At 43.7% G+C, this 9,919-nt stretch overlaps 1 protein-coding gene across 2 annotated transcripts; it reads right to left on the reverse strand.

The window, feature by feature from the left end:
- Window positions 1-719: 719 nt before the first annotated feature.
- lrrc4ba (leucine rich repeat containing 4Ba) lies at window positions 720-8,018 on the reverse strand. Of its 2 annotated transcripts, XM_076081097.1 has the most exons (3): window positions 7,773-8,018; window positions 860-2,672; window positions 720-799 (listed from the first exon to the last, which is right to left on the reverse strand). In XM_076081097.1, the coding sequence occupies exons 1-3, from the start codon at window positions 8,016-8,018 to the stop codon at window positions 720-722; spliced, it is 2,139 nt and encodes a 712-aa protein (XP_075937212.1). The 2 variants fall into 2 exon arrangements, with proteins under 2 accessions (XP_075937212.1, XP_075937202.1); XM_076081087.1 differs by having other exon boundaries at window positions 720-2,672.
- Window positions 8,019-9,919: the final 1,901 nt, after the last annotated feature.

Raw genomic sequence — 9,919 nt, forward strand, 5'->3', positions numbered from 1 at the left:
AAAAGTGAGAGTGAAACTGCTCGAAAAAAAAATAATAGTTGTTGTTCTGTCTCCCTGCGAAATATTATTCAGATACGTGTGTCCCGGACAGAATCGCTGCACTGCTCTAATTTAGCTTCCTCTGTTTTGTTTTAGTGCTTCCTGGAAACCTGGGACCGTACAGCTCACCCAAACCATTGTTTGTTGTTCAGTGTCTCTGCCAAACACTAATCTGACAACATGTTCAATGGACAATATTATGTCTCCCTCCAAATATATACACTGAATGTGTCTGGAAATATACGAAGCAATCTGTAGAAAACCTAGAGAGGCTCATCGCTCAATTCATAGCTTTCCACTTTGATTGTGGACGCAAATGAAAAGAGTTGGCTTGATCTTGACTTTGGCAAAGACTATACCAATGATTCTGATGTTTGTGGTTTACATCGTATATGTTTGTGTCTGAGTAAGTTTAAAATTATGTGCGGATGCTATTGGTGGGACTAGTGCTGATCAGATATCAAACTCTGCCTCCTTCAGTCTTCGTATCTGCTTATCTCTGTCAACAGATTGACAACACAAAGCAGTGTCTATGTGAAATATAATCTTCTGTGGAATCTGTCCATGAGGACAGTAGGCTACAATCAGTCTCTTATACCCGGTCTCACAGGCTCTTTCTGTCTCACTCTCTCTACCAGCGTCTCTTCTTTCTTACCTCTTACTTTCACTCTCACTTTTACTCAAATTTGAGTCTCTTGCACATTTTCCTTGGAGCTGCTCTTAAAAAGCAGGGGCTCTTTCTGGCTTTTCCCCATGAGGCCTTTCAGAGAACTGTGGAGACCCAACTGGGGCAGGGGCACAGAGGAGGGTAGGGTGCCACCACTGGTTCCTCCACTGGTTTGAACCTGGGAACAGGATATGGATGTGTTCTGAGACTGAGAGCAAGGCGAGGGGTTGTTGTTGTTGTTGAGGCCCACACCAGAGCATGTGCCCATGCCCAGGCCCATCATGTTGTTGTTGAAGTGATGGGTTTTGTAGTAGTGATTGAGGTGCTCCGATCGGGCCAGATTCGGCAGGTTGACTATCTCTGGGTGGTGCAGCCTGAGGCTCTGGCCCCCTCCTATTCCACTGCTTCCGCTCTGCGTCACCGTGGAGCCTCCTGAGATACCACTGCCCCGACCACTGGCAGTGGCCCCCAGCTCATCCTCCACATTGATGATCTCGATGGCACGAGCAGGGCCGTGGTGTTTATGCAGCTGGTGCTGCTTCCTCAGCTTGTAGAAAACCACCAGCATCACTGCTGCCATGAAGGTAATGGCTACAAAGCAGCCTATGATGATCTTGGTGGTCTTCATCACATCATCCAGGCCCGAGAAGCCTGGCTCAGTGATGGGCACAGTGAACGTGGGTCGGGTGGCCCGAGGAGAGGAGGAGGACCAGTCTGCTGACAGAGAGGAGGCTGTGGTAGTAACACCTTCTGACCACAGGTGACCTGAGGGCGTGATCCCAGGAACACGGATGAACGTCTCATTGATGTCTACCAATGCAGACTCTTCTTCTCCTGGGGTCTCCACTGTTTCCACTGTGACTGTTGTGAAGTAGGTGTAGTTGACACTGGCATCAGCAGCGGTGACATTGAGGACAGCAGTTGCCGTGGTATTACCAGCAGCATTGGTGACCATACAGGTATACTGGCCCGTATCTCGCAGAGTGACATTCGTAAAGTTGAGTGTGCCATCATGCAGGACGGATATCCGCACCTTGTAAGAGCCGTGGGTCATTAGTGTGCCATTAGGGGTGATCCAGTTGACAGATGTTGTGGAGGTGCTTGTGCGACACTTGAGCTCAGCAGCCATACCCTCAGTGACATTAAGGTCTGTAGGTGGCTCCACAATGACCGGCGCATAGCAGGTGAAGTGGCTCTGGTCAAGCTCTCCAATGTACTTGCCCTTTAAGAATGGAGGAGCATGGCAGCGGGCACAGCAGGTGGTGTTGCTGGGCACCGTCTCTTTCAACCACCAACTAAGCCAAAGCACATCACAGTTACAGATCCATGGGTTATGATTAAGGTGTACTCTCTCCAGCTGGTGAAGGGGCGTGAAGAGATCATGGGGCAAGGAGTGCAGAGAGTTATGTGACAGGTTGAGCTCTTCCAGGCTTTTCAGGTCATCGAAGGCGTTGCGCTCAATGACGGACACCTGTGAGTGCATTAGCCACAGCTTGCGGAGGGACACCAGGCCCTGGAAGGAACCGGGTCGGATGATCTCCAGTCTGTTTCCTGACAGTTCCAGCTCCTCCAAACGCACAAGAGCTGTCAGTTTGGGAATGTCCTTCAGCCCACACATTCCCAGGTTCAGGTAGCGTAGATTAACAAGGCCCACAAAGGCTGCGTCAGAGATGAAATCCAACTTCTTGAGCTCACCGAGGTCCAGGCGACGTAGCGATGGCACACGGTGGAAGGCATAGCCTGGCAGAGTCTCAATGGGGTTGTTGCGCAGCCACAGCTCCCGCAGCTTGCTGAGGTACTCAAAGGCATGTGATGGCACCAGTGTGAGGCGGTTGTCGAAGAGCTCCAGTGTGTTGAGGTTGGGGAGGCCATTGAATGCTCCGACTTCAATCTGACGGATCTGATTCTTGGAGAGCTGGAGGATCTCAAGGTGCCTCAAGTGCTTGAAAGTGTCTGACTTGATGACCTGGAGGGACAGATAATGATGAAGTTACTGTACAACATCTAGACTGATTCATGTAGATTAAACATATATGTGTAAGCCAACTATACACATCTGAAGTGGACTCTGGTTTCTGTTTTATTGACAAACAAAATACAAATACAAAATATTAATTCATATTTCACTTGTCATTACTTAAAGGGACAGTGTGTAGGATTTGGAGTCATCTAGAGATGTGGTGGCAGATTGCAACCAACTGAATACCCCTCCGCTCACTCCTCCCTTTCTAGGACTGCGGTAATGTGAGCCGACAAGCTCAAAGCTGTGGTATTGCTGTTCGCCTCGCTCAGAGGCTACGCCATAATTAGACTAATTTAGGAGCAACGAAAGTCAGAAGGCGGCTGGCGATACCACGGTTTTGCACTCTGTGGCTCACGTTACCGCACTTTCACAAGTGTGTTGGAGAACTACGGTGGCCTTCGGATAATGTCAGGTGGTGGAGTAATGTCTGAGCAGAGAATGAAGTCACTCTCCTGGACTTCTCTGTGCTTTATTGACATAGCCAGGCTGGGGCGTGTCCATTTTTGTGAGTTTGCATGTTCGTGCATGTGATCATGGCCACTGCTCTGCTGAAAACACCGTCCTGAATGACAGCTTCACCACAGAAGCGCAGCGCCCACCCTCTGCTTACCCCTCAGGTAAACACTGTTACCTCTTTTAGCTTTCCTAAAAATACAATTTGTATTCATTCTGGTGATTTTTTACTTCATAACCTTATTGGAGTATATATGTAACAGACATGAAGCTCTAATACTAACATATTATTTATTACATTCAGAGATGAGCAAAATATTACAAAACCATGTCAAGAAAAAAACATTGTCAATGAATGATTCACAGGCACAAATATGACTAAATGCATGTTTAAGTAAACAAACGATACAAATGTAAATTAGTCATCTCTCTGCTCATAATGGTAACAGCTGATCTTTCCATCCCAGTGACTGCTGCTGTCTGCAGGGAAAGGTGGGCTTTTCAGACAGACTCCCACTGACAGCTGACAGCGACACCAGCCAGTTAGACATGTGCGTCTCCCAGCCTCTGTTTTGACTCCAAGGGTCACCCTGACCTCCATATTGGATTTTATTGATAAAACAATATGCATCACTCCTTCACTCCATCCAAAACCTGCTGTATAACCATGGTGCATTTCCGCGGCACAATTTGCGGGGTAATGATGGTGAAATATTCTCACATTTAAAGGTGCAACGTGTATACCGAGTCACCTGCTCCAAAGAAATAGGGGCAGCATTTCACCTCTAGTACTGGGTCCATACAATGTTAATTAACTTTCATAAGTTATATATTTAAAAAAATGGAATAACTGACGAACAGCAGGGTAATTATTGTAAAATACGATAACATTTCTGAACTCTAAGAGCCCGTCAAAATAACACTGTAATCGTATAATCTTCATGTGTGGCATTGGCCTATAGTTTACTTCAGCTCTCTGTGTGTACTGTCACACTACCCCAGGGATGTATGATCAGTGTAACGTTTCGTTTTGATAGTTGTTATATTGGCATGAATCCGGAGTGGCAGAGTCAAGGAAACGGCTTGTGTTTTTGTTTCATTCTCCCCAACAACGGGGGACTGCTTAGCTGCTTAGCGGCTTTGGACCGGATAGGAGCGTGACGCGGCTCCAGGGATCAAGCTTCAGTTAGCGGCTGTGGCAGCTCAGATTCGGCCGGCGAAAAGCCCGGTGCCTGAAGTCACAGTGGGCTGGGGGAGCACTGGGTCTAAGCTGTGTAACTGCAGCAACAGAAGGTTTGCTGATCAAGGTCGGAGTCGGGCAGCAGTCGTGGCAGCTCTACTTCTTCTAGACCAGGGGTATTCAACTAAAATTCTAAAAGGTCCAGATTGAGAAAATCTCCTCGGCCAAAGGTCCGGAACATTACAATAATATCTAACTTGCACTATTCAGTGCCATATATATATATATATATATGTGATATATATATATATATGTGATATATATATATATGATATATATATATATATCATATATATATGATATATATATATTCAAGAAGTCTAGTGGTAGTAACGTCTCTGTGTAGTCAACAACTGTCAAATCAAATAAAGAAAGTACACATCAATTATATTTTAACAATTATTATTCTCAGTTTTCAAATTCAACTGGATGGATTATAAATAATACATAGAAATACATAAATAAATGTTCTTCTCATTTCAAGCAAAATAAGAGCTGGAGTAAAGAATAACTGACATAACAGAAAACTTTTGAAAAATGTGCATCTTAAAATAAAGTAATTCATTTTAGAAAAATGAATTTAACTGAATTGTCCTGCAGCTTTAAATTCAGTTCATTCAGGTGTGAAGTGATGTCAATCAAAAAAGCCACGATATTATATTTTACTCGTCTTCTAACAAGAGAAATCAGTGAGCATGGACTTTATGTGTGGTTATTAAACCACTTGTTTCAGCTCTATTCTCTCTGTTAACGTCATTGTTGGACAGTGAACTAATGTGTTAGGATTCTGATCATATTGAGCTCTCAGGTTTATTTTCTGTGAATTCATTTCAGATGTGAATGGGTATGTTTTCTCAAAAGAGTTATAGTTTGTCTCGTAGTGACGCTTCATAGTACCACTTTTAATAATCGTCACGGTCTCTGAACATGTGAGACTAACTGGTTTAAGAGTCTCTTCATTAATGTTTACAGACTCTGGTCTCTCTGACCACTTTTCTCTTTTTGGAGAAGAGAACGTCATGTGAAATAACTTCTCTGACTCGCGCAATTCTTCTGCTCTTTCTTCTCTTTCCTCGTCTCTCCCCCGTGTGTCACGGTGTGTGTACATCTCACTCGAGTCAGGAAACTTGTCAGAATACCCATATTTGATTGGCTGAGCTGCATCAGTGATGTGATTTACAACGCATTGGTCGGCGTGTTTCCTGCACCGCTGAACAAGTACCGTAAAGGTTTAAAAAGAAGCGCTCCATCAAAATTGTATAATTCTCAATTATCTATCGGTTTTAGGTCCTGGGTCCGGATACAACGGCGTCTGGGTCCGGATCTGGACCGCGGTCCGCCTATTAGGGACCCCTGTTCTAGACGCTACAGTGACTCACTATCACCTCTAGAGGTACAAGTAGTATTACAAGACAGGACAGGATGGGGCTAGCTGGATAGTATGCTTGTTTCAGTAGATATCTCTGCAACAAAACATTCTGTGGATAATGTTAGTCCATTTTTTTAATCTTACAATGCACCTTTAATTTGAAGTTCAATGCTTATATTCAACAAACAGAAGCAGGTGTAAGACACTTGACTTCTTCTCTAAGCACTATGGTAAACCTACTGCAAACTCTGTCACCCTAACCTTATTTCAGTGCATGCTCTAGACACTTAAGTGCTTTTCACACTGATGTTTCAGTTAGACTGAGGGGACTTTCTACTGACACATTATAATCCCTTGAAAATTAGCTGATAATCAGTGTTGGACTATTCACATGGAAGCGTCACTCCAAATAAACACGGTAGACAAAACCATAAATAAATGAATGCACTTTTAAAACATTCTGCATGACACATTTTTGGATCGGCTTTACAAGTGAACAACCAATAAAGATGTTTTTCTGCTAGCGGACATGATTCTGAGAAACGCAGGCCCTGGACAGCACACACTAGCATTGGTGCAGCCCAACTGGAGCTCAGTTGGCGAGAAGGCAAAGATACACAGCAAGTGAGCGTGACCAAAAGCCCCTTAAATCTCTGATTGTTTGAGATATGTGTGGCCAAAGCCCTCTGTGAGACACACGGAGACTCGTGGAGTCAGGCCACTGCCTCTTCTGTATGTAGAGCAGGAGCGGGTGGGGGTGATAGGCAAAGAGCGGAGGCGCGAGACGGAGGGGTGGATATGTTAAGAGGGGGTGGGAGCTGTCAAGGCTTTACTCTCAGGGTACTCAGTGAAGGAAAAAATAAGCCAGAGAATCTAGGATGCCTTCAGGTGTTAAAACATTTTTAGATTTTTAATCATTTCAAGTGGGGCTGCAGGATACAACAAACCGAATCGGAATTTCTAGGCTAAAAACGAAACGCAACGAATATTGTTATTATTTCTTTGATTTGTCTTTCATGTGAGCAGCATGTCTTAAAACCTCAGATACCAAATCATGTGGCACGATGTCCCATTTATGCTCCGTTAACGTCAAATAATAAGATGTTTTCTCTGAGGAATAGAGGACATCAGACTGCTCTGTCCAATCAACAGAGAAGTTTGACATGATGAGAGATGCACCGGACAATTTTAACAATGTTTAGGATACGCGTTGCTTTTCATTAGCGGAGATAAAATGTAGTGGAAATGAATGTTAAATCACAAAAGAACAAAGCGCTGTCAGCAGCATGAGGATGGGTCCAATTACTTCAAATGCTGCTGCAAAGAGTAAAATCAACCACACTCTGTTTATAAATGTAGAGATTCATGCGCTTTGTATCGATGGCCTGTGGTTAAATGATTTTCCCTTGCAGCTGCAAAGCCACATAACGCTGTCTTGGGACTATAGATAAATTGGTAATGCATACAAAAGGCAGCATGGTGTCATGGAACTATGCCTTGCTTTCAATTCATAAAATATTCCCTCGGTTCAGCGGAGGCTTGAGTGGCTTTTTCTACCATTAGCGCCGTTTGCGTTTCTGTTTTTTCTCAGAACTAAAGTTTCCAAGAGAAAACCTGCATCAACAAGTTAATCCACAACTGGCCGCAAAAACAAATGAACCCTCTGATAAACACCCCCAAATATGCATACACGAGCAACATATAACGTACATCTCTCTGTCTTTGTGTGCTCTGTGAACTCTTCTATCAGCAACTGTAAATATGGCAAAAGATGAAAATCAATAACTTAAGATGTGTCAACAGATATGCTGAAAATGTGTTTGTGTTGTTTATGCTGTGATTTGGCTGTAATAAAAAACAAGAGTGAACCATTACACCAACCATATGAGGAACAACCAGCAGCTAGAAATGCACAACAAAAATAAACACTGACATGACATGATGTGACCTGATGAGTGACTTCCCTCAAGCCAATATTTACCTGTATCGAGTTCTCCTGCAGGTTGAGGTATCGTGTGTTGATTGATATGCTTTCGGGCACCTCCTCCAGGTTTTGCCTGGTGCAGATGACTCGGCTGGCCTGGTTGGAGCAGGTGCAGAGGGAGGGGCAGGAGGAGGCGGCTCCCACCAACTCCGGCCCAGGGAGGAGGAGCCGCAGTAGCAGCTGGGCCAATAGAAAGAGGAAGGGGGAAGGGCCGGGAAGGCAGGTCAGCGTGGCGATGCGCATGGCAACTGGGACATGACCCTGCTCTTTAATCCGAAGGTACAGGTGAGGTGACTCCACGCTGGTGGATTTGAGAGAAAAGGTTTATTTTCCCTTTGGTCCTCCAGACGCAATTTGTTCTTTCTAATTCCGCATCCTCTCAGATGTCTTTTGTCCTCTGTCAATCTCTGTGTTTTTTCCTCTTGTTTTTTGAACATAGAAATATGCAGATAAACAGATGTTATTCCCTTTTTTCTCGTGTTGTCTGGGGATTTGAATGAGGCTTTTTGTGAAGTGAGAAGAACCCAGGAGTTACTGTGAAAGAACAAGAGAGAGAGAGAGAGAGAGAGAGAGAGCAGATATTAAAGATAGAACACAGACTGTGCTTCGTGTTTCCACCGAAAGAGAATGAATAGAACAAATAATAGGTAGACATCTACAGTAGCTTATCATTGGAGGGATTGTCAAAGAAATCTTTGAGACGCATTAGAACTTCTGTGTCACTGCTCATATCAAATCCCACATAATCCACAAGCAGACATTTTGTCAGAAATCAAATCCTACACCCAGGGCAGGTGGAAGCCGATTCCTGTAGTTAATGGTTCAAGGAGACGTGAAGAGATATGGAAACATGCAATCAAAAGTAGGGCAACATGGTATTTCTTTCTTTACAGTGCTGCATTTAGCGTATAAACATGAATAAATCAGAGAAGCATTAATCTTTGAAACATTGGTATCACTGTTGTGAAACAAATGAGCTCTGGCACACATTTAGCTAGTTTCCCAAGGCAGATCTTCAATTGGAACCTTGCACTGGGTTTAGGGCTGAAAATATAGAAATATTTTCATTATCATTTTTTCTAAAATAATCGGTTTATCATATAGGCAACAAAAAGCCCTCATGTTGCTACTCAGACATGCACAGAGGGGAATAACTGATTTGTTCAACAAAATGATCTCGACACGCACTTAATATCAATAGACAGATCATCGTTAAAAGTCATGGTTTTGATCTGTAGAAAAATATTCACTAATATGAACCCCAGAGCTTATTGTCCTCATAAATCAAAAATTGTTTCTTGGGGAGAAACCCATGGTATAAATATGTTTGGGTTTGAATCCCCTGTTTACAAAGTGTGAAACAATGTTGGATTTAATAAGTTGTGTTTCTTATCAGTAGAAGAAGTTACTCTGTGACAGGAAGCAACAGGGTTCATGGGACATCTTTATTATTGAGAAGCATTAATAAAACCCATGGCGTAACATAGAGCCTCCAGTCATCTCAGCAATGGTCTCATTTGTCAATAATTATACCAAGGAATAACAATTAATAAGACAATGATATATGTATATCAAACTCATACTCATCAAATTAACTCCCAAACCTTGAAAACAATACTGACTCCAGTAACATAGACGGGATAGTTGGACTAAAATGTCCTTCCTGTGCGAGCACAGCGTTGCATGCTGGGGCTGGAGAATGGTAGTAAATGGTGCAGTCTACATTAACACTAATAGATGGCCAGCTCAAGTCAGGCTCCACCAGCCTTGAGGGGCAGAGAGCCTCTATCTCCCTCTGCAGGTTATTTAGACCTGAATAACCTTAATGAGGGCATCCAGCAATCTAGATACGGCTATTAATGATGATGGTTGTAATGATGGGACGTTGACATGCAAACCCATTCGACACGCTGAGCCTTCTCACTTGGCACAGTAAGAAAGGAGATAGGGGGGAAGGAAGAGAGACAGAGAATGAGAAGGGGAGCAGGATTATTAATCTGATAGATGACTGCATGGCTGCAGGCAGAGAAGGGAATTATCAACACTACAGTAATAGATGAATACTGAACAGCTGCAGAGAGCGGGGCCGGAGAAAGAAAGAGATGGAGATGGAGACAGATGGAGGGAAGGTTGAGTGAAAGGGA

The sequence above is a fragment of the Anarhichas minor genome, unplaced genomic scaffold, assembly GCF_050575085.1.
Source record: "Anarhichas minor isolate MPS153535 unplaced genomic scaffold, ASM5057508v1 ptg000007l, whole genome shotgun sequence".
Taxonomy (NCBI): Eukaryota; Metazoa; Chordata; class Actinopteri; order Perciformes; family Anarhichadidae; genus Anarhichas; species Anarhichas minor.

Bases quoted from the DNA above. Each gene is read 5' to 3' on its own strand.
- lrrc4ba (XM_076081087.1), bottom strand. From the start codon at position 8,018: ATGCGCATCGCCACGCTGACCTGCCTTCCCGGCCCTTCCCCCTTCCTC. The intron at 2,673-7,772 runs GTAAATATTGGC...CTGTCCCTCCAG, and splicing joins TGCAGGAGAACTCGATACAG to GTCATCAAGTCAGACACTTT.